Source organism: Palaemon carinicauda, chromosome 16 (genome assembly GCF_036898095.1).
Source record: "Palaemon carinicauda isolate YSFRI2023 chromosome 16, ASM3689809v2, whole genome shotgun sequence".
Lineage (NCBI taxonomy): Eukaryota > Metazoa > Arthropoda > Malacostraca > Decapoda > Palaemonidae > Palaemon > Palaemon carinicauda.
Window position 1 is genome coordinate 111,332,144 of NC_090740.1, and position 25,382 is coordinate 111,357,525.

Here is a 25,382-nt window from a genome sequence, read left to right on the forward strand (position 1 = left end):
TTCTTTTCTTTTCTTTTTTATAAGTTAAGAAATGTATTGTGCTGCACCATTGTTAAATGAATATATATAGTATTTACACTTGAAAGAGACATTCTTCCTTGCTACTTTAATTTTAGATAAATATATTGTACAGTACCTTAGAGACTGAAGAGGTATTTTTCCTAAGATTTTTGTAATACCATGTTTAATAAATAAGCCTTTTTAATATATTTTAAAGAATACCCTTTAATCATAAGTGTTGGCTAGTTGTGAGATGTGTATTTTTATACTTATTCATGTACAGTAGTTAGATTTTAGTACACTTCATATTTTTAGATTTTATTGAATTTTCCTCTCTTTACAGAACATCAGAACTGGTTTGGTGTTGATGATGCCATGGGTCCTGTGGCAATCAGCATTAGGAAAGAAAAGCTTGAAGATGTAACAGACAGCGCTCACAGTCTGCCAACGTATCAGTACCGTATTATTATCAGAACGGCTGAGGTAAATTAATTATCAATAAGATTTACAGATGTATATTGAATCCTAAGACTTTTTATTCGAGAACATTTTACTAGCAATCTAAACAAATAGATATGAACTTTGTTTTCAGCTATACAGCTGCCAGGGTACAGTGCTGGAAGAAAGTCTTGGTCGGCCTGCCGGAGAAAAGGGGAGAGGGTCCGGATCGCGCGAACTCTTGGAATACGTCTGTCCCCAGATTTCCGTGGGTTCGTTGCGTCTAGGCCAAGCTACTCCGCAAACTGAAGAGGCCTTGTTAAGATTAGATGACTTGGGTGTTCACAATAAATTTAAGGTACAGTATGTGTGTTCTATTGTTCCTGGAAATTTACAACTAAGAACTACACTAACATAGTCTTTTTAAATATTTAACTTAGCCGGTGAATATATAATAGCAGCAACTCTGCGGCTCGACAGAAAACACACTCAAAAAACTCGCGAGCGATCGCTATGAAGGTTGCGGGTGTGCCCACCAGCGCCAACTGTCGGCCAGATACCACTCTTGTATGTAAAAAAAACCTTCAATTCTTCTCTGTCGACGTTGACGACAAGACATATCAATACTCGCTGTAGAACCTGGAGTTTTCTCAACATATTTGGTGAAGTACTTCATTTTGGTTTGAGCTTTTGCAGTGCAGGTGTTTTATCTTCATCTTAAATCTTGAACTCGTTTTTGGATAGATTTAATTTTTGATGACAAAGAGAGTATGGACTTTCTTTGACTTTTAAATGGCCGACCCTTCCCTTAGACGGAAGTGTGTTTTAGGCTTTTAGCAATTATCTTATCACGTTATAAATTAATTATAGATTTTTCAATATTAAACTTACCCGATAATCATGTAGCTGTCAACTCCGTTGCCCGACAGAATTCTATGGAGGGATACGCCAGCTATCACAATACTAGAAGGGGGTGTACTCACCAGCGCCACCTGTGGCCAGGTACTATAGTACTTCTTGTTGACACCTCCTCAATTTTTCCTCTGTCGTGCTTCCGGCAAGACGTTCTGGGATACGCTTATGATCTTGGAGTATTTTCACGGCTTTTGGTGAAGTATTTCTCTCAGATTTCGGCTGTCGCTTTACTGGAAAACTTCTATATTAGCTTAGATAGCTATTATTTAGTCCTGATTAACGGTTAACGATCTTTTGCTTGATTTGGAATCCCCACTTGGCTAACTCTTTTGATTCAAGATGTCTGACATTTCACAAGCCCCCACCCATAGACGATGTAGGTCTTGTAATAGGCGTATTCCGAAGGCCTCGGTAGATCCTCACACCGCTTGTTCTGACTGTAGGGAAAGGCCCTGTCAGTTAGAAGATCGATGTGAGGAATGCGCCGGACTTTCGGAACTTGATTTTGTCCGTCTTCTTAAGTATTCAACCAAGTTAGAGAGAGAGAGAGTTAGGAGGAGTTCTTCTCACTCTTCACTTTTTTCCTCACCTCATGATCCCCTACCTTTTCCTCCCCCTGTAGTGGCTACCCCCGAACCTACTATTTGCCCTCAACCTGATATGTCTGTTGTTTTGCGTGCCATTCAGGCTTTAGGTGACAAAGTAGAGTCAGTGGTTAGTGATCACAAGTCTCTTATGGCCGAAGTCAAGGAACTTAAGGTCAAGAGTGCAGTGGGTGGTATTAGTGCCAGTGCTGTGACGAGTGCTAGTGTCAGTTTAGTGCCAAGTGCTAGTGTCAGTGTGGTGCGTGAGGATACTTCTGTGCGTGCCAGTCGTCCTCCCAGTCCGGGACCTCTTGCAAGCTCCCAAGCCCAGGGGAGAAGCAATGTCGAAGGGCAAAAGGGTTCGGCAGGCCTTGATCGGCGCACAGAAGTATCCTCGGTGGTTGCGGGCGTGTCTTCCAGAGACCGTCACTCCCACCTGCAGACGATTGAGCCCGTCTTTTACTCGTCTGCTGATCAATTGTCAGGGAAGAAACGTTGGACTCAGGTCTCAAGACCACTCAAACGCAGAGTCCAGACCTCAAGAGCTCAACCTGGCTGCAGTCATTGGATCAGCTCTGACTCGCCGCAGTCATCAGTTGAATGCACTCCTCCTAAGAGGAGTAAGGTGCTAAGGTGCTGCCGCAACAGATCTCTGCTGTTAAGGCTTTACCTCAGCAGACCTTAGTGTCTGCCGACCCCAAGTTGACTCTACTGCAGTCCATGCAGTCACAACTTGCGGTCTTGATGCGTGAGTGTCAGGCTGAGAAGGTTACACCTCCTCCTGCGATCGCTCCGCCTAACCGCAGTACTGCCTGCCAGGCGTACGATGTTGAGGCTCCTCAGGATACCTTACCACGCTCTGAGTTTACTGTTTCCAGTGGTGTGCAGCTCCCTCCGCCTTCCTTAAGGCAACCTCAGCAATGGGAACAGGAAGCTTATACCTTACTTCCTCCGCTTCCACTTGCAGTTCCACCAGTGAGGCAACACTCTCTTGAGGTACAACAACCTCTCCCATCCATGAGTCAGACTCCTCAGCTCTCGCTGCAGCGAGCTCAACCCTCCTCAAGGCAAGCACCTCAACACCTTAGCCTTGCGCCTCAGGAACCTCAACTCGCGGGACAATTACTGCGTTCTGCGCAGCCACTACCTCATCGCTCACAGCTCACACCTCAGGAACCTCAACTCGTTCCTCAGGAACCTGCTACTGCGCATCCACCAACCTTACAGCAAGCGCAACTCTTGAGTTCAGACACTCATGCCAGGAGTCAGCCTCCTCCACCCATGCGCCTACCTTCTGCTACTTCTTTTGATCAGCCTTTGCAGCCTGAGCCTCAGGTGTTCCCTCAACAGAGTCTTGAGGAGGAAACCACAAGTATTGTTGTTCCAACTCGTGCTGATTCTGCTGTTCAGCATACCTTACCGATCTCTTCGCTACACTCTGGTGATGAGGTGTCTGATGATGAGGCTGCACACCTGGATCCCTCATCAGACGTGGATGAATCCAAGTCTTCTCCACCTTCTATTGACTTTCGTAAGGTCTTGGCTCTTTTTAGGGAGGTATACCCAGACCACTTTGTCTCTGCTATCCCCCGCTCTCCGCCATCTGAGTTTTCGCTGGGCATGCAGCAAGCTAAGTCTACATATACTAAGCTCGTCTTAGCAAGGTCCTCTAAGAGAGCGTTAAGGATTTTAGGGGAGTGGTTGCAGTCTAAGCAACAACTTGGAAAGACTTCGTTCATGTTTCCTCCGACTAAGCTCACTTCTAAAGCGGGCGTTTGGTATGCCACAGGAGAGGAACCAGGCTTGGGAGTACCTGCCTCTGCCCAGGCTGACTTCTCAAGTCTGGTAGACTCTCCCCATAGAACAGCAATGAGGCGCTCTAAGGTTTGCTGGACCTTCTCCGACCTTGATCACTTCCTGAAGGGTGTTTTTAGAGCATTTGAGATGTTCAACTTCCTAGACTGGTGCCTGGGGGCCCTCAGCAAGAAGACCTCCCCTGCGGACAAGGATTCTGCCATGCTCTTAATGTCCTGCATGGATAAGGCCATTAGGGATGGATCTGGCGAGCTTGCATCGATGTTTGTGTCAGGGGTTCTTAAGAAAAGGGAGCAGCTTTGTACCTTCCTTTCCTCCAGCATCACACCTTGTCAAAGGTCTCAACTCCTTTTCGCTCCGCTCTCGAAGTTCCTTTTTCCCGAAGAGCTTGTTAAGGACTTGTCTGCTGCCCTGATACAAAAGGACACACATGATCTTGTGGCCTCATCGGCTCGTAAGACTAAGGTTGCCACCTCAGTCCCCAGGACTTATCGCACCCCAGTGGCTGATACTCCTGCTACGAGGTTCATTCCGCCCTTTCGTGGTAGAGCCCCCAGCCGAGGAAGCTCCCGTCCAGACTCTTCCAGGAGCAAGTCTAGGAAAAGTTCCAAGGCTTCTAAAGGAAAAAACTGACTCTCCGCATCTCCAGACAGCAGTAGGAGCCAGACTCAAGATCTTCTGGCAAGCCTGGGAAAAGAGAGGTGCAGACGCCCAGTCTGTCAGTTGGCTGAGGGAGGGTTACAGGATACCATTCTGCCGCAAACCCCCTCTGACCACATCTCCCATCAACCTCTCTCCCAACTACAAAGAAGAGGACAAGAGGCTAGCGTTGCACCAGGAGGTGTCGCTCCTTGTACAGAAGAAGGCAGTGGTTATAGTCCGGGACCATCAATCTCCGGGCTTCTACAACCGTCTCTTTCTGGTGGCCAAGAAGACAGGAGGTTGGAGACCGGTGCTGGACGTCAGCGCGCTCAATGCGTATGTCACCAAGCAGACGTTCACGATGGAGACGACGAAGTCGGTCCTAGCAGCGGTCAGGCAGGAGGACTGGATGGTCTCGTTGGACCTGAAAGATGCCTACTTTCACGTTCCTATTCATCCAGACTCCCAACCTTTCCTGAGATTCGTTTTTGGAAAGGTTGTCTACCAATTCCAAGCCCTGTGTTTTGGCCTAAGCACAGCTCCTATGGTGTTCACGCATCTGATGAGGAATATAGCAAAATTCCTCCACTTATCGGACATCAGAGCCTCCCTTTACTTAGACGACTGGCTGTTGAGAGCCTCCACGAGTCGTCGCTGTCTGGAGAGTCTCAAGTGGACTTTGGACTTAATCAAAGAACTGGGTCTGTTACTCAACATAGAAAAGTCTCAGCTCATTCCCTCCCAATCCATTGTGTACCTGGGAATGGAGATTCGGAGTCAGGATTTTCGGGCTTTTCCATCGGCCCCAAGGATAAGCCAAGCCCTAGATTGCATCATGAGCATGCTGAAGAGGAGCAGTTGCTCGGTGAGACAGTGGATGAGCCTCACAGGGACCCTTTCATCGCTGGCCCTGTTCGTCGATCTAGGGAGACTCCACCTCCGCCCTCTTCAATTCCATCTTGCAGCTCATTGGGACAAGGGTTTGACTCTCGAAGCAGTCTCTATCCCAGTCACCAAAGAGATGAAGACCACTCTCTTGTGGTGGAAGACCAATCTCCTTCTCAGGGAGGGCCTATCGTTGGCTATTCAGACCCCCAATCTTCATCTCTTCTCAGATGCATCGGACTCGGGCTGGGGTGCGACCTTGAACGGACAGGAGTGCTCGGGAACGTGGAACGAGGAACAGGGAACGCTCCACATCAACTGCAAGGAGCTACTAGCAGTTCATTTAGCCCTGTTGAACTTCAAGTCTCTCCTGCTAGGCAAGGTGGTGGAGGTGAACTCCGACAACACCACAGCCTTGGCTTACATCTCCAAGCAAGGAGGGACCCATTCGAGGAGCCTATACGAGATCGCAAGGGACCTCCTCATTTGGTCAAGAAGTCAAAACCTCACTTTAGTTACGAGGTTCATTCAGGGCAACATGAACGTCTCAGCAGATCGCCTAAGCAGAAGGGATCAGGTCATTCCCACGGAATGGACCCTCCACAAGAGTGTGTGCAACAGACTTTGGACCTTGTGGGGTCAGCCTACCATAGATCTGTTTGCCACCTCCATGACCAAGAGACTTCCGCTGTACTGTTCCCCAGTTCCAGACCCAGCAGCAGTTCATGTGGATGCTTTTCTGCTGAACTGGTCCCATCTCGACCTTTACGCATTTCCACCGTTCAAGATAATAAACAAAGTCCTTCAGAAGTTCATCTCGCACGAAGGGACACGGTTGACGCTGGTTGCTCCCCTTTGGCCTGCAAGAGAATGGTTCACAGAGGTACTTCAATGGCTGGTCGACGTCCCCAGGACTCTACCTCTAAGAGTGGACCTTCTACGTCAACCTCACGTAGACAGGTTGCACCCAAACCTCCACGCTCTTCGGCTGACTGCCTTCAGACTGTCGAAAGATTCGCTAGAGCTAGAGGCTTTTCGAAGGAGGCAGCCAGTGCGATTGCCAGAGCAAGGAGGGTTTCCACTCGTAGAGTCTACCAATCTAAGTGGGAAGTCTTCCGGAGCTGGTGTAGAGCCAATGCAGTATCCTCTACCAATACCTCTGTGACCCAAATAGCTGACTTCCTATTACATCTTAGGAATGAGAGATCCCTTTCAGCCCCTACGATTAAAGGGTACAGGAGTATGTTGGCTTCAGTTCTCCGCCACAGAGGTTTGGACCTTTCTTCCAACAAGGACCTTCAAGACATCCTTAAGTCTTTTGAGACTTCTAAAGAGCGTCGTCTACCCACTCCAGGCTGGAACCTAGACGTAGTCTTAAGGTTCCTTATGTCACCTAGGTTCGAACCTCTCCAGTCAGCTTCCTTCAAGGACCTTACCCTCAAGACTCTTTTTCTCGTCTGCCTTGCAACAGCTAAAAGAGTCAGTGAGGTTCATGCCTTCAGCAAGAACATTGGTTTCACGACCGAATCTGCAACATGTTCTTTACAGCTCGGATTCTTAGCTAAGAATGAACTTCCTTCGCGTCCTTGGCCTAGATCGTTTGAAATACCTAGCCTCTCCAACATGGTAGGTAACGAGCTAGAGAGAGTTCTTTGCCCTGTCAGAGCTCTCAAGTTTTATCTTAATAGGTCTAAACCTATTCGAGGACAGTCAGAAGCCTTATGGTGTGCCATCAAGAAACCTTCGAGGCCCATGTCCAAGAACGGGGTTTCGTATTATATAAGGCTTCTGATTAGAGAAGCCCATTCTCACTTAAAGGAGGAAGACCTTGCTTTGCTGAAGGTAAGGACCCACGAAGTAAGAGCCGTAGCTACTTCGATGGCCTTTAATAAAAACCGTTCTCTGCAGAGCATAATGGATGCAACCTATTGGAGGAGCAAGTCAGTGTTTGCATCATTTTATCTTAAAGATGTCCAGTCTCTTTACGAGAACTGCTACACCCTGGGACCATTCGTAGCAGCGAGTGCAGTAGTAGGTGAGGGCTCAGCCACTACATTCCCTTAATCCCATAACCTTTTTTTTTTTAACCTTTCTCTTGAATGCTTTTATTGTTGTTTTTATGGTTGTTACGGTAGGCTAAGAAGCCTTCCGCATCCTTTTGATTTGGCAGGTGGTCAATTCATTCTTGAGAAGCGCCTGGGTTAGAGGTTGTGTAGAGGTCCTTTAGTAGGGGTTGCAGCCCTATATACTTTAGCACCTTTGAGTTGATTCAGCCTCCAAGAGGAACGCTGCGCTCAGTAAGGAAGACGAACTTAAAAAAGAGGCAGAGTAACGGTTCAAGTCGACTTCCTTACCAGGTACTTATTATTTCATTGTTATTTGAGATAACTGTTATATGAAATATGGGATACTTAGCTATCCTTTAATCTTGTACACTGGTTTTCACCCACCCCCCTGGGTGTGAATCAGCTACATGATTATCGGGTAAGTTTAATATTGAAAAATGTTATTTTTATTAGTAAAATAAATTTTTGAATATACTTACCCGATAATCATGATTTAATTGACCCTCTCTTCCTCCCCATAGAGAACCAGTGGACCGAGGAAAAATTGAGGAGGTGTCAACAAGAAGTACTATAGTACCTGGCCACAGGTGGCGCTGGTGAGTACACCCCCTTCTAGTATTGTGATAGCTGGCGTATCCCTCCATAGAATTCTGTCGGGCAACGGAGTTGACAGCTACATGATTATCGGGTAAGTATATTCAAAAATTTATTTTACTAATAAAAATAACATTTTCCTCTATATATTTTATATCTCAACCGCCTTTATTAGGCCTCTTCGATTAGCTTTCCATTTATTACAAACATCAAAATAAATTTTAATGATTTGTTTATATGCGACCTTTCCTGAGAGTAGGCGGTCCTAACTTGGAAACCGAAGTTAAACAACGTTGAGCCCTTTGCAATCGTAAATAACTTTTACAGAGCTAATGATTTAAAACTTATTAGATGAAATATTTTTAGTAAATATTTTATGATAGTTTTTTTTTTTGAATAGTCTTCGTATTGTTTCAAAGATGAACTAACGTTTAGTTTATTTATGCTACGCAGTTTGCGCTCTATTGTTACGATAGAGAGAGAGAGTATCACGGTTTCACTTTGCAGAAAGAGTAAATCGATTTCGACGTTTTGTTCTTTTTTCTTTCAAAGCTTAAATGTTTTAAAGACTATTTTAAAGGAACTTTTAATTGAAAAACCTTTCAGTTTATTTCCTTTGGTCAGATAACCTGTTTATTGACGAAAGGTAAGTGGGCTCTTCTCTTCGGTGCGAAATCAATAGAGAGAGGGAGAGAGAGATAGAGACGGAGAGAGAGAGAGGAGAGAGAACGTTCCGATCTTTATCTCGTCCCAAGCGAGTAACGTTGTTCTCGAGTTACTCTCGTCCCTAGTCTCTGTACGGGGAGAAAGGATAAAACGTTTTTAGTTTTTATTCTCGTCCCAAGGCACTTTACGGTGAGAGATTGAAAACGTAGTTTTGAATGAACTAGTGTTTAGTCTCTTCCCCAGCCACTGATTTTTTTATCTTAAAATATGTTTACTGTTTTTTGCTGGTATTAATGTTCTTACATTATACGACTGATTTCGCAATTATAACCTTTTGATAGAGGGTAGAAGTGCGTGCTTCAGGTAGAAATCAGTTTTATTCATACCTAATGTGAATTGTTAAAAAATTCGATTTCAGTGAATTAAGTGCAAAACAGAAAATCGTAGTGATAAAGTAATATTGCGCAAAGTGTTATCAGTGTTGCGACCGAGGGTTCGTCTGTTCGTGCCTGTCGTTCGCCTAGTCCGGGACCTCTTGCAAGCTCCCAAGCCCAGGGGAGAAGTAATGTCGTACGACTTATGGGTTCGAGAGGCCTTGATCAGCGAACAGACGTTCCCTCTATGGTATCAGGTGTATCTTACCAAGATCACCCCTACCATAAGGCGAGAGAGACGATTTTCTCCTCGTCATCTGAAGGCTTTTCGCATAAGAAACCGTGGAACAAGGTTTCGAGGCCCTTTAAGCGAAAGTCAGTCCTTTCAGGACAGGTCCAGCATCCTGGTTTTAGCCATTAGGACAGCTCTGACCCTATGCAGTCATCGGAAGACTGCTCGCCGCCTAAACAAAAGCGTAACACAGACTCGGAGAGTCTTTTTGTAGGCAAGGTTTTGCAGTCACAGACGTTACCCTCGTCTCTTACCGCAACCATTCCCGTTGATCCTGAATGGGTTGTACGGCAAGACATGCAGAATAAGCTTGCCTCCCTTATGGAAGACTATTCTGCCGATAAGTCCGTTGAGCCTAGCCGTTTATCTCATCGAGATCCTGGCCTTCAGCCACCCTAACGTTCCTTTGTGCATCCTGTTGACGTTGGCGTAGCCAAGTCACGTCAGTCAGGTTGTTTAGAACCACACTCGATGCGGTCTCGTGTGGATTTTCAGCCACATTTGGACGTTAGGCCACTTGCTGATGCTCCTGTTGGCGTTCAGGACGTTCGCCAACAATGAGTTGACTTGTTTTGACGCTGAGCGTCAACCTCCGCATTCTAGAGTTGTTTTGACTGCTCAGACTAGGCGGTCAAAGCAGTCGCGAGTGGACGCTGTGCGTCCTCACGCACCTGTTGTTGTTGACAGTTCACAGACTGTCAAGCAGTTACATGACGTTGCGTCCTGGTCCGCTACTAATGCACCAGTGTGTGTGCTCAGACTAGGCGGTCAAAGCAGTCTCGAGTGGACGCTGTGCGTCCTCACGCACCTGTTGTTGTTGACAGTTCACAGACTGTCAAGCAGTTACATGACGTTGCGTCCTGGTCCGCTACTAATGCACCAGTGTGTGTGGACTCTGCTTGTAAAGCATTGCCACCACGGTAGGTCTCTCCCTTGCTTGAGACTCGGCTATTGTCGGACAAGGTTCCTTCAGATGAGGAAGTTGCTGTTCCCCCTCCTACTGATATTCCTTTGAGGACTCTGTCAGACGGAGAGGAGCCTAAAGCTGCTTAGCCCTCTATGGACTTTAAATAAATCATGCTGATTTTTAAGGATCTTTGTCCAGATCTTTTTGTAACTGCTGCTCCTCGTTCGCCTAAACGTCAGAGCTTACACTAGGCCTAGCTACTTCAAAGCCGTTGTTTTATAAGCTAGTGCTCTCTCGCTCCTCTAAGAGAGCTTTACGTTTGCTAGGCGACTGGTTTATCACCAGGAGGAGTTTGGGGGAGACAGCCTTTGCTTTCCCTACTTTTAAGCTGGCTTATAGAGCGAGAGTCTGATTTGACACGAGAGAAGTTCTCGGCTTGGGAGTTCCTGCCTCTGCCCAGATAGACTTCTCAAACCTCATAGGCTCTCCCCAGTGCTCAATGTGTTCATTGTCAAGACAAACTTCACGATGAAGTCTACCAGGCTGTCTTGACAGCATTTATGGAAGGCGACTGGATGGTCTCTCTCGACCTTCAGGAGGCATACTTCCACATTCCTATACACCCGGATTCCCAACCGTTTCTGAGGTTTGTTTACAGGAATGTGGGGTACCAGTTTCGAGCCCTGTGCTTTGGCCTTAGTCCAGCGCCTCTCGTGTTTACGAGGCTCATGAGGAATGTGGCAAAATCCCTCCATCTATCGGGGATCCGAGCCTCCCTGTACTTGGACGACTGGCTTCTCAGAGCATCGTCCAGCCTTCGCTGTCTGCAGGATCTACATTGGACGTTGAGTCTGGCCAGGGAGTTGGGACTTGTGGTCAACCTAAAAGTCCCAACTGATCCCATCCCAGATTATTCTATATTTGGGGATGGAGATTCGCAGTCATGCCCTGCTCGAAATCCAACTAATGCTGAAAAGAAAACGTTTATTCAGTCAGGAGTTGGAACAGTCTCGTAGGGACTCTCATCCCTGGAGCAGTTTGTCTCACTAGGGAGACTACCCCTTCTGCCTCTCCGGTTCCATCTAGCCTCTCACTGGAACTAGGACAAGACATTAGAGACGGTATCATTCCCAGTCTCCGAACCAGTAAAGGCATGCCTGAAATGGTGGGACAGCAATATCAGTCTGAGAGAGGGACTATCCCTAGCAGTCAAGAACCCAAACCATTTGTTGTCCTCAGACGCGTTGGGTTTGGGTTGGGGTGCGACCCTGGACGGTCGGGAATGCTCGGGTCTGTGGACCTCAAGTCAGAAGAGCATGCACATCAACGGCAAGGAGCTATTAGCAGTCCACTTGGCCTTGATGATATTAGAAAGCGTCTTCGAAACTAAGTGGTAGAGGTCAACTCAGACAACACCACAACTTTGGCGTACATCTCCAAGCAAGGAGGCACACACTCCTTCACGCTGCTCGAGATCGCAAGGGACCTTCTCTTATGGTCAAGAATTCGAGGCATCTCCCTGTTGACGAGATTCATCCAGGGGGACTTGAACGTCTTGGCAGACTGTCTCAGTCGGAGGGGTCAGGTGATAACCACGGAATGGACCCTCCACAAGGACGTGGGCAAGAGTCTTTGGGCTACTTGGGGTCAACCCACCATAGACCTCTTTGCCTCCTCGTTGACCAAAAGGTTACCAATCTTTTGCTCTCCAGTCCTAGATACAGAAGCAATCTACATAGACGCGTTTCTACTGGATTGGTCTTTTATGGACTTATATGCATTCTCACCATTCAAGATAGTCAACAAGGTACTGCAGAAGTTCGCCTCTCACGAAGGGACAAGGTTGACGTTGGTTGCTACCCTCTGGCCTGCGAGAGAGTGGTTCACCGAGGTACTTTAATGGCTGGTAGACTTTCCAAGAAGTCTTCCTCTAAGGGTAGATCTGTTACGTCAGCCCCACGTAAAGAATGTCCATCAAAGCCTCCCCGCTCTTCGTCTGACTTCCTTCAGACTATCGAAAGACTCTCAAGAGCTAGAGGCTTTTCGAAGGAGGCAGTCAGTGCGATTGCAAGAGCTAGGAGAGCTTCTACTATTAGAGTATACCAGTCGAAGTGGGAAGTCTTTCGAGACTGGTGCAAGTCAGCATCTGTGTCCTCGTCCAGTACCTCTGTAGCCCAAATCGCAGATTTTCTTTTACATCTGAGAAAGGTTCGCTCCCTTTCAGCTCCCACGATTAAGGGCTACAGGAGCATGTTGACTTCGGTCTTTCGACATAGAGGCTTAGATCTTTCCAACAATAAAGATCTCCAAGATCTCCTTAAGTCTTTCGAGACCTCTAAGGAACGTCGTTTGGCAACTCCTGGATGGAACTTAGACGTGGTCCTAAGGTTCCTCATGTCAAACAGGTTTGAGCCATTACATTCAGCCTCCCTGAAGGATCTCACCCTCAAGACACTTTTCCTAGTGTGCTTGGCTTCGGCTAAAAGGGTCAGTGAACTTCATGCCTTCAGTAAGAACATCGGCTTTTCTACAGAAAAAAGCCTCTTGTTCACTTCAACTTGGTTTCCTGGCCAAAAATGAACTGCCTTTTCGTCCTTGGCCTAAATCTTTTGATATTCCTTGCTTATCAGAGATCGTAGGCAACGAACTGGAAAGGGTATTATGTCCTGTTAGAACTCTTAAGTTCGATTTAGCTCGTACTAAGTCATTACGAGGGAAATCTGAGGCATTATGGTACTCAGTTAAGAAACCTTCATTGCCTATGTCAAAGAATTCTTTGTCATATTTTATCAGATTTTTTTAATACGAGAAGCTCATTCTCACTTGAATGAGAAAGACCGATGTTTGCTTAAGGTTAAGACGCACGAAGTTAGAGATATAGCAACCTCCGTGGCCTTCAAGCAAAATAAATCTCTGCAAAGTATTATGGACGCGACTTTTTGGAGAAGCAAGTCAGTGTTCGCGTCATTTTACTTAAAAGATGTCCAGACTCTTTACGAGGACTGCTACACACTGGGTCCATTCGTTGCAGCGAGTGCAGTAGTGGGTGAGGGTTCTTCCACTACACTTCCCTAATTCCAATATCCTTTTAATCTGTCTCTTGAAATGTTTTTAATATTGTTTTATGGGTTGTTCGGAAGGCTAAGAAGCCTTTTGCATCCTGGTTGATTTGGCGGGTGGTCAAAGTCATTTCTTGAGAGCGCCCAGATTAGGGGTTTGATGAGGTCCTGTTGTATGGGTTGCAGCCCTTGATACTTCAGCTCCTGGGAGTCTGTCAGCATCCTAAGAGGATCGCTGGGCTCCGTGAGGAAGACAGACTTACAAGGCAGAGTAATCGTCTAAGTCAACTTCCTTACCAGGTACCTATATATTTTGGTTTTGTTATATTGATAACTGTCAAAATGAAAAAACCCTTAGCTTATACGCTGTAAACATAATTAACTCTGGTCTCTACCCACCGCCTTGGGTGTGAATCAGCTATTATATATTCACCGGCTAAGTTAAATATTTAAAAATGATATTTTAATTATAAAATAAATTTTTGAATATACTTACCCGGTGAATATATAAATTAAATGACCCTCCCTTCCTCCCCAATAGAGACACAGCGGGACGAGAAGAATTGAAGGTTTTGTTTACATACAAGAGTGGTATCTGGCCGACAGTTGGCGCTGGTGGGCACACCCGCAACCTTCATAGCGATCGATCGCGAGTTTTTTGAGCGTGTTTTCTGTCGAGCCGCAGAGTTGCAGCTATTATATATTCACCGGGTAAGTATATTCAAAAATTTATTTTATAATTAAAATATATTTACCAAGGCGCTTCCCCCAATTTTGGGGGTAGCCGACATCAAACAAATGAACAAAAGGGGACCTTTCCTCCCTCTGTTCCTCCCAGCCTGACGATGGATTCAGCTGAGTTTGGCTGGTACCGCGTATGAAACGCCATCTGTGGGGGATAACAGGGGAGGGGGACTGTGGCACCCTAGCAGTACTAACGTAGTAATAGCAATATTTATATGATGAATACATAACCTATATGGTGAAGTAAACCTCTTAACATCCACATTAAGTTTTATTAAGTATATAGAAACCAGTCATAATTAAGAGATATAAGAGAATTAAGAAATTATATAAGCAAGTCAGACGTTAACAAAGAAATTAATTAACAAATTTAATGTGTTTACTATTGAAGCTTTTGATTTGTATAAGTAATAAGACCACTTACCTAACTGGTATTTTTTATGGAAGTGAAAATCATTTTGAAATAGTTTTTTGTAGTATTGTAGCAAAAATGTAGAGCAAATTTAAGACTTGTAGAAGCTAAATAGCTTCAACTGAACGTTGCATAGCATGTTAGTCTTAGTATGCTTTTGACAAAACTACAAATCACATAGGCCTATGCCTTTTTTGCCTAAAATTTTTTTTGAGGCTCCAAATACTTTGTCTAAGCTTATTCCTCCTTCACTGGAACAGGTTATGCCATTCCCCTGTGATGAGCATGTGTTTGTTTCTACTTCGGATGAGAAACTTTAAAGATAACGAAGTACTGTACTGTACCAGCAAAATAATCTAATACTAGCACTTTAGTTCCTGAAGTGCTTATTTCCTACCAGGCGAAAGGGTTTTGCTTACAGTACATACATTGTAGCAGCTAGTTCTTCCTACACTGATACAAACCCTAATTCTTTACTATAGGAGATATATACATTATAGCAGCTATAGTCCATTTCTTTTAGCGAGGCATATTTGCGAGCTGTGCCCTTTTAGCTCGGAAAAGTTTCCTGATCGCTGATTGGTTGGACAAGATAATTCTAACCAATCAGTGATCAGGAAACTTTTCCGAGCTAAAAGGGCACCGCTGCGAGTCGGTGCAAATCTGCCTCGCTAAAAGAAATTGACTATAGTTTTCTATGATTGATGTTATTCTTGTTGAAGCAATGAACAACGCATAAATTCTAGGCATTTGAGCTTTAATTGTTTGTACAAAACGGGAAAATTTCTCATGAATCATTTTTTAATTTAACTAAGGGAAAATTCAAGTTTTTAGAAATTAAAGTTATGATTTTGTTATCTATGTAAAGGAAAATTGTACTGTTGAGTTTATACAAATATCCTCTTTGTGTAGTAATGAATATATTATTTATCCGCAGATTGGCGTATTATATTGTCGTGCTGGTCAGACAACCGAAGAGGAAATGTACAACAACGAGAGTGCAGGTCCAGCATTTTCTGAATTTCTAGAAATTTTAGGACAGCGAGTTAGATTAAAAGATTTTGATAAATACCGTGGAGGTTTAGACCGAAAGAGTAAGTATTTAACTGATATTCCTGCTCTCACTTTATGAATGGGGTTCCATCTGTATGAGATTAGTTTTATGTTTATTGATGGTGATCTATATATGAATCTTGGCTTCAGTCAACAGCCTATAGTCATTTCATGAAAAAGGAATAGATTTTTTATTAACCCTTTTACCCCCAAAGGACATACTGGTACATTTCACAAAACTCATCCCTTTACCCCCGTGGACGTACCTTGCAAAAAACTGCTATTTTCCAAGAGAATGAGACCAACCTGACCTCTCTACAATGAAAATTAAGGCTGTTAGAGCAATTTAAAAAAAATATACTGCAAAATGTGCTTGAAAAAAAATAACCCCTTTGGGTTACGGTTGGAAATTTCCAAATACCTTGGGGGTAAAAGGGTTAAAAACATTTATATAGAATAAAATTTATGGGGAAAATGAAGGAATGCCTAACTTGTGAAACTTTGCTCAATCTTTATCGCACTTCATTTGCTTTATGCATAATTATTATTATGTCATCAAATATTCTTGCTAGTTTGTCAGTTAAGCAGTCTGTTTTCATACAGATAATGTTTCTTACCTACTCACAATTAAGTCTTCTCCTTTTTATAACTAAACTTCCTCATAATACTACATTTTTTCAATATTAATCTTACCCGATAATCATGTAGCTGTCAACTCTGTTGCCGACAGAAATCTACGGTCGGGATACGCCAGCGATCGCTATACAGGTGGGGGTGAACACCACAGCGCCATCTGTGGTCAGGTACTCCAGTACTTCTTGTCAACACCACCTCAATTTTTCCTCTGTCGTGCCTCCGGCTAGACCTACATGGATACGCTGTTGATTCTGGAGTTATTGCTCACGATTTGGTGATGTATTTGCTCTAGAGTTTAGCTTTCGCTATTCAGGAAGTTTTATCATTAGCTTAGCTAGCTTTTGGAATTAATTTTGATTATTTATGGTGACGAAGAGAGTATGAACTCTCTTTCACTTTTTAATGGCCGACCCTTCCCTTAGACGGAAGTGTTGGTGTCGAAGAGAGTATAGACTCTCTTTCTTAATTTTGCTTAACAAAAGTTATAGATTTATTTTATATCTCTCCGCCTTTTATAGGCCTCTTCGATTAACTTCCTTTTATTATAAACTTATTAAAATTAATTTTTATATTTGTTTATATTCGACCTTTCCTAATAGTAGGCGGTCTTTTCTTGGAACCGAAGTTAATTTACATTGAGCCCGTCATTTCGTTTTTACCTGTTAACATATTATGCTATTTTAATGTTTTTGAAAGAATTTCTTTGATAGTCTCGTACTGTTTTCAAAGTTGAACTAACGTTTTGTTTTGTCTCTGCAGTTGTTGACGTTCAGAACGTTCAACTTGCGCTCTATCGTTACGATAGAGAGAGAGCATTCACGGTGTCACGTTGCAGTAAGAGTAAACCGATTCTAGCGTTTTGTTCATTCTTTCTTAGCTTAAATGGTTTTAATTCTAATAAAGGAACTTTTTATTTGGGAAATCTTTCAGTTTTTTTCCTTTAACAATAATATGTTTTAACGATATATATAATTGGACTCTTCGCTCAGGTTCTAAGTCAAGAGAGAGAGAGAGAGAGATAGAGACGGAGGGAGAGAGAGGAGGATAAACGTTTCGTTCAAGCGGGTAACGTTGTTATCGTTTTTGCTCTTCTCCCTAGTCTCTTTAGGGGAAGAAGGTAAACGTTTCTAGAGTTTTATTCTTGTTCTCAAGCTTTATGCGGTGAGAGATTTTAAACGTAGTTTATTTGATCTAGTGTTTAGTCTCTTTTCCAGCCACTGAATTATTTATCTTTCATTATGTTTTTCTGTTACATTGTAATACTGTTTTCGCAATTACTAACTTTTAATGAAGGATAGAATTGCGTGTTTCAGGTACAAACCACTTAAAGTTTCGAGTTCAGTGAAATAAGTGCAAACAGAAAATCAAAAGTGATAAAGTGATAAGCGCAAAGTGTTACAGTGTTGCGTTCGAGGGTTCGTCTGTTCGTGCCAGTTGTTCGCCTAGTCTGGGACCTCTTACAAGCTCCCAAGCCCAGGGGAGAAGTAATGTTGAAGGACTTATGGGTTCAGCAGGCCTTGATCGACGAACAGACGTTTCCCTCCGTGGTTTCGGGTGTATCTACACACGTTGCCGACGTGATCACCCCACCCACACAAAGACGAGAGAGCCCTTTTATTCCTCGTCTGCGGAAGAGGTTTCTCGCAGAAACCATGGACCAAATCTTGCAGCTTTCAAGTGCAAGTCGGTCCCTTCCGCGCAAGTCCAACTCCTAGGTGGTGCCATTAGCACTGTGTCAGTTCGGACTTGCTGCAGTACGACAACTGCACACCTCCCAGAGAGGCAAGGTGGTATCGCAACAGGCAGTAACTCTGTCTGTTGCCGCACCAGCTGTTTTAGACCCTCAGTCTCAACGGACAGTAGCTCCGTTTGTTGTTGTCTTTCTTAAACTCTAGTGGTCTATGCTGCAGACAATGCAGTCTCAGCTTGCGGTGTTGATGCAGGAGTTTCAGGCAGAGAAGGTTAGCACACCTCCTCCTGCGAGCGCTCCTCCACCTCTGCGCAGTCCACCCTGTCAGACGTATGATGTTGAGGTTCCTCAACCTGCCTCCATGCGTGAGCTGCCGCTTTGGGAGTTGCCAGATACCAGCGCTGTGCAGCAACCTCCACTTTCCTTGAGGCAGGAGCCTCTTGCTATGCGGCAACCTCCTCAACACTTGAGGCAGGAGCCTTATGCTTTGCATCCACTATCCTTGAGGCAGCAACCTCAACTCTTGCGGCAGCCACCTCAACTCTTGAGGCAAGAACCTCAACTCTTGAGGCGAGAACCTCAACTCTCGAGGCAAGCACCTCAACTCTTGAGGCAAGAACCTCAACTCTTGCGGAAGCCACCTCAACTCTTGAGGCAAGAACCTCAACTCTTGAGGCAAGAGCCTCAACTCTTGAGGCAAGAACCTCTACTCTTGAGGCAAGAGCCTCAACTCTTGAGGCAAGAACCTCAACTCTTGAGGCAAGAGCCTCAACTCTTGAGGCAAGAACCTCAACTCTTGAGGCAAGAACCTCAACTCTTGAGGCAAGAACCTCAACTCTTGAGGCAAGAGCCTCAACTCTTGGCTTGAGGCAGGAACCTCATGCTATGAGGCAGCCGCCTCAACGCATGCAGCAACCGCATTCTTCACAGCATGAGCCTCTCTTTGCGCAGCTACCTCCTCAACCCTTGAGGCAGACGCAACTCTTGAGGCAGGAACCTCACAGGAGCCTCATGCTATGCGGCATCCTCCTCAAACCATGAGGCAGGAGCCTCATGCTATGCGGCATCCTCCTCAACCCATGAGGCAGGAGCCTCATACTATGCGGCATCCTCCTCAACCCATGAGGCAGGAGTCTCATGCTATGAGGAGCCTCATGCTATGCGGCATCCTCCTCAAACCATGAGGCAGGAGCCTCATGCTATGCGGCAACCGCCTCAACCCATGAGGCAGGAGCCTCATACTATGCGGCATCCTCCTCAACGCATGCGGCATGAGCCTCATCCCTTGCAGCATGAGCCTCATCCCATGCAGCATGAGCCTCATACCATGCAGCATGAGCCTCATCCCATGCAGCATGAGCATCATCCCATGCAGCATAAGCCGCACGCCATGCAACATGCTCTGCTTACCTTACAGCATGCTCTACATACAGCATGCTCTGCATACAGCATGCTCTGCATACCTTACCGCATGCTCCTCAGTCACACATCTTTGGTTGTTGCCAACTCACTAGACTGTCAAGCAGTTTCATAACGTTGCCTTCTAGTCTGTTGCTTTTGCACCAGTGAAACCCTCACTGAGAGAACTTAGCTTTTCTCGGATATGGTTCCTGTAGATGAGAAAGTGCTATTCTCCCTCCTTCTGATATTCCCTTGAGGACTCTGTCATTTGGAGAGGAGCCTTTAGCTGCTTAGCCTCCTATGGACTTTTATTTAAGCATAACATGCTTCCAGGGAGGGTAATGGTTCCACTTCAGTCGCTAACCCCGTCTGTTACCACACCTGCTCCCATAGACCTTGAGCTTTGTTGCAAGACATGTAGTCCAAGCTTAGTCCTTGTTAGAGGATTTTTTGTTTACGGAGTCAGTGTGTCACTGGGAAGACGTTCAACAACCAGCAGAAGTGACTTGTTGTGACGCAGTGCGGCATCCTCAGCAACCCGATAAGGAGTTGTCTGTACGACCCAGACAGTCTAGACAGCTTCGGGTTGTCGCGGTACTTCCTCGCTTCCCCATGGTTGACAGTTCACAGACTGTGCAGCAGTACCATGATCTTGTGTCCGGCTCCGTCAGACGACTAGCTTTTAAGAGCTCCCACAAGTCGTCGCTGTCTGGAGATTCTCAGATGGACTATGGATCTGACCTAGGAACTGGGCCTCCTGGTCAATTTTGAGGAGTCCCAGCTCGTCCCATCCCAGACCATTGTCTACCTGGGTATGGATCTTCAGAGTCGAGCTTTTCGGGCTTTTCCGTCGGCCCCAAGGATCTATTAAGCCCTAGATTGCATCCAGAGCATGCTGAGAAGGAACCGATGCTCAGTCAGGTAGTGGATGAGTCTAACAGGGACACTTTCATCGCTGGCCCTGTTCATCGAGTTAGGGGGACGCCACCTCCGCCCCCTTCAGTATCATCTAGCGGCTCACTGGATAAAGGACATGACGCTAGAGACGATCTCAGTTCCTGTTTCCGAAGAGAGGAGGTCTACTCTCACGTGGTGAAAGAACAGCTTTCTTCTCAAGGAAGTCTACCTTTGGCTGTTCAGAAACCCGACCGCCGTCTCTTCTCTGACGCTTCAGACACGGGCTGGGGTGCGACTTTGGACGGACAGGAATGCTCAGGAACATGGAATCAGGAGCTAAGGACACTTCACATCTATTGCAAGGAGCTGTTGGCGGTTCATTTGGCCTTGATAAACTTCAAGTCCCTCCAGCTTAACAAAGTGGTGGAGGTGGACTCTGACAACACCACAGCCTTGGCTTACATCTCCAAGCAGGGAGGGACTCATTCGTGGAAGTTGTTCTAGATCGCAAGGGACCTCCTCATCTGGTTAAAAGATCGAAAGCTCACGCTGGTAACGAGGTTCATTCAGGGCGATATGAATGTCATGGCAGATCGCCTTAGCCGGAAGGGTCAGGTCATCCCCACAGAGTGGACCCTTCACAAGAATGTTTGCAGCAGACTTTGGGCCCTGTGGGGTCAGCCAACCATAGATCTGTTCGCTACCTCGATAACCTAGAGACTCCCGTTGTATTGTTCCCCGATTCCAGACCCAGCAGCAGTTCACGTGGATGCTTTTCTGCTGGATTGGTCCCATCTCGACCTGTATGCATTCCCGCCGTTCAAGATTGCCAACAGGGTACTTCAGAAGTTCGCCTCTCGCAAAGGGACACGGCTGACGTTGGTTGGCTCTGCTCTGGCCCGCGAGAGAATGGTTCATAGAGGTACTGCAATGGCTGGTCGACATTCCCAGGACTCTTCCTCTAGGAGTGGACCTTCTACGTCTACCTCACGTAAAGAAGGTACATCCAAACCTCCACGCTCTTCGTCTGACTGCCTTCAGACTTTCGAAAGACTCTCAAGAGCTAGGGGCTTTTCGAAGGAGGCAGCCAGAGCGATTGCCAGAGCAAGGAGGACATCCACTCTCAGAGTCTATCAGTCTAAGGGGAAGTCTTCCGAAGCTGGTACAAGGCCAATGCAGTTTCCTTATCCAGTACCACTGTAACCCAGATTGCTGACTTCCTGTTACATCTAAGGAACGTAAGATCCCTTTCAGCTCCTACGATTAAGGGTTACAGAAGTATGTTGGCAGCGGTTTTCCGCCACAGAGGCTTGGATCTTTCCACCAACAAAGATCTACAGGACCTCCTTAGGTCTTTTGAGACCTCAAAGGAACGTCGGTTGTCCACTCCAGGCTGGAATCTAGACGTGGTCCTAAGGTTCCTTATGTCATCGAGATTTGAACCTCTCCAATCAGCCTCTTTTAAGGACCTCACATTAAAAACTCTTTTCCTCGTGTGCTTGACAACAGCTAAAAGAGTAAGTGAGATCCACGCCTTCAGCAGGAACATAGTTTTCACATCTGAAACGGCTACATGTTCCTTGCAGCTCGGTTTTTTGCTAAAACGAGCTTCCTTCACGTCCTTGGCCTAAGTCGTTCGAGATCCCAAACCTGTCCAACTTGGTGGGGGACGAACTGGAGAGAGTACTTTGCCCAGTTAGAGCTCTTAGGTACTATCTAAAAAGGTCATAACCTTTACGAGGACAATCAGAAGCCTTATGGTGTGCTATCAAGAAGCCTTCTCTTCCAAGGTCTAAGAACTCAGTTTCTTACCTATTCAGGCTCCTGATTAGGGAAGCACATTCTCATCTGAAGGAAGAAGACCTTGCTTTGCTGAAGGTAAGGACACATGAAGTGAGAGCTGTGGCTACTTCAGTGGCCCTTAAACAGAACCGTTCTCTGCAGAGTGTTATGGATGCAACCTATTGGAGAAGCAAGTCAGTGTTCGCATCATTCTATCTCAAAGATGTCCAGTCTCTTTACGGGAACTGCTACACCCTGGGACCATTCGTAGCAACGAATGCAGTAGTAGGCAGGGGCTCAGCCACTACATTCCCATAATCCCATAACCTTTTTAACCTTTCTCTTGAATACTTTTTATGGGTTGTACGGTCGGCTAAGAAGCCTTCCACATCCTTGTTGATTTGGCGAGTGGTCAATTCTTTCTTGAGAAGCGCCGAGGTTAAAGGTTGTGATGAGGTCCTTTAGTATGGGTTGCAGCCCTTTATACTTCAGCACCTAAGAGTCGTTCAGCATCCTAAGAGGACCGCTACGCTCAGTAAGGAAGACGTACTTAATAAAGGCAGAGTAATGGTTCAAGTCGTCTTCCTTACCAGGTACTTATTTATTTTATGTTATTTTTGAATAACTAATAAAATAAAATACGGGATACTTAGCTTCTTTGTTATCATGTATGCTGGTCTCCACCCACCACCCTGGGTGTGAATCAGCTACATGATTATCGGGTAAGATTAATATTGAAAAATGTTATTTTCATTAGTAAAATAAATTTTTGAATATACTTACCCGATAATCATGATTTAATTGACCCACCCTTCCTCCCCATAGAGAACCAGTGGACCGAGGAAAAAATTGAGGTGGTGTTGATAAGAAGTACTGGAGTACCTGACCACAGATGGCGCTGTGGTGTTCACCCCCACCTGTATAGCGATCGCTGGCGTATCCCGACCGTAGATTTCTGTCGGCAACAGAGTTGACAGCTACATGATTATCGGGTAAGTATATTCAAAAATTTATTTTACTAATGAAAATAACATGTTTCTATATTTGATAGAGAGCAGACTATTTTTACACAGTTGCCTTAAGATTCAGTCCAGTTTTAAACACTCCAACTAATTCTGCCATTTCAAGACTTACTCCACAAGCTATTATTTAGCAGACTCGCATATAACATTTCTTACATAGTCACATTAAGTCTTCTCCCTTTTAGAACTAAACTTCCTCATGATACTACATTGTTCCTATATTTTATAAAAGAGCAGACTTTTTACACAGTTGCTTTATGATTCTTGTCAGCTTTTAAACATTCAAACTAATTCTGCCATTTTAAGACATATTCCACTAACTGTTATTTAGCAGACTCGATATTTTATGTTCTCTGTATTTGAAATGGATAATGATTTACTTTGCCCTACTTTCTAACATTCATCATGGTTGTTGGCTTTATATCTTCATATTGGTTTATGTTGTGAGCCTTATCACCCATTCTAACACTTTCCCCTCTTTAATTTCTGTAATGCTGAATGATAGGAAACGTAAAGCAAAAGTTAGACTTGTCGGTCTCATAAGGAGATTTTATTTCGTACTAAGGGCCAAAGGATTTCCATTTCAAATCCTGGAAGAGTGCACTGTAATCTGCATTTCGGGCGATGGAGGCGTTACCGGGGGTTCATTCCAATATACCTTTAACTCCTTGTGCACTATTTCAGATTTATTATCTTGCTATTCAACCATTTAACTTTTACTTCGTGGTTGCATCAGGAGGGTTTTCACTTAGTTGCCCCACAGCAATTTTTAGCTAACTCTGCCCCGGCATTGAACAAAATGGAAGAAATGAAACAATCCAGTCCAAATTGTACTTTTAGCACCCTCTTTTTATCTTATTTTCACCGCATCTTCAATACTGAATTCATTTGTCCACTGGTGACATGTCACCTACTGAGAACCGTTACTAATGCTTATCAAAGTACTTGTTTATATCCAGCAACCGTCTTCTTAACCCAGGAGTATGTCTCGGTTATGTTCTGTTTTCTTAGATGACCGTAGGGAGGCAGGAAGGCCTTGGGGACCTCACAGCACCTCCCCAAAAATAGGACTTTCCTGTGTCAAGACTTCTTTATTTGGGTTTGGCTGCTGTGTCGTTCCCAGCGACTAGTACTGGAGCATAAAGAGGTAGACCCATGCTCCATTAGGGTCAAGTTACGTATAGCCAAGCGAACCCCCAATTTATGCTTGCATATGAGAAAGGAAATGACTGACATGTCAACCACTCCCCTCATGACGGGAAATCCCTGGAGGAGGAGTTATGTTACCATCATGGTGCCTCTGCTAAGTGATCAGGTTAAGAAACAATGCCCCCCCCACCCCGCAGGTGCTTCTGTCGGGTTGAGTATCACGCATGCATGCTGAACCTTGTGGATTTGTTTCAGGTAGTGTCTTATGATCACCAAATCAACCCAGAAAGCTTTGGATAGCCTGAAATTGCTATTAGCCAAGGCTAATGAAGAAGCATTTTTCCTCACATACATTTTATGGGAAGAAAGTAGATTGATCTTCTGATTAGGGAGGTCAAAAGAAATAGATATTATAGCCCCTATAGAAAGAGACTTTTGGATCTACCTTCTCATAACATGGCCTTCTACATATATGTTTCCAGGGTACACAACAGACCTTGAGGTTACCAGAACAAAGATGTAAACCATAGATATAAAGAAGGTTCTGCCTATATTTCTTTGATTGTTCACTTCATGGTCTACTGTATACAGTTCATTGTATTGTATTGGCATTGTTGATGGCTTTTTCTACTTTAGGTAGAGTGACTGTGCGAGTTGTTTGCGAATAATTTCAAAGTACTTAATTAAGTAGGCTTAGGAACACATTCTCAGTTTTTCATGCATTTGTCACATGTTTTATATGTAATGTGTTCTAACTAGTTTTATGTATTCTTTTTATATCATTAACTTGGTCTCTCCTCAGCTGACTCTACGGGTTTGTACAGTGTTTATACGCAGTATCGGGACTTAGAAGTGATGTTCCATGTATCGACCCTTTTGCCTTTTACTCCAAACAATCGTAAGCAACTGTTGCGGAAGAGACACATAGGAAATGACATTGTTACCATAGTATTTCAAGAGCCCGGGGCACCTCCATTTAGTCCAAAGCACATCCGCAGCCACTTCCAACATGTCTTCATTGTCGTTCAGGTCATGAATCCCTGTTCAGAAAATACACAGTACACGTAAGTTATGGTTTATAGTATTTTTTTATTTTCTTGAGTGCCTTTGCTATGAATATTTTCAGTAATTAGCCATGCGCGTGTAACTGATATCATTTGGATGTTTTTCAGCGTTACGGTTAGCAGATTTCGAGATGTGCCCATGTTTGGCCCAATGATGCCTGAAGGAGCAACATTCCCTAAATCTAAAGCGTTTACAGAGTTTCTTTTGGCCAAGGGTAAGTGGGAATCATATTGGGTTTTACAGGTTACATATTGAAATTATAAAAAGTGTTATGAAGTTGTTTTGTTAGTGAGA

General features: G+C 44.8%; 1 protein-coding gene across 3 annotated transcripts in view; it reads left to right on the forward strand.

Annotated features, from left to right (window-relative positions):
- The window catches only part of LOC137655795 (signal-induced proliferation-associated 1-like protein 1), a 92,954-nt gene that overhangs the window by 25,129 nt on the left and 42,443 nt on the right, over positions 1-25,382 (forward strand). For all 3 annotated transcript variants that reach the window (XM_068389944.1, XM_068389945.1, XM_068389946.1), the window contains exons 4-8: positions 344-483; positions 593-796; positions 15,331-15,487; positions 24,826-25,087; positions 25,196-25,302. In XM_068389944.1, the coding sequence (XP_068246045.1) occupies positions 344-483; positions 593-796; positions 15,331-15,487; positions 24,826-25,087; positions 25,196-25,302 (870 nt within the window). The remainder of the gene's footprint in view (positions 1-343; positions 484-592; positions 797-15,330; positions 15,488-24,825; positions 25,088-25,195; positions 25,303-25,382) is intronic.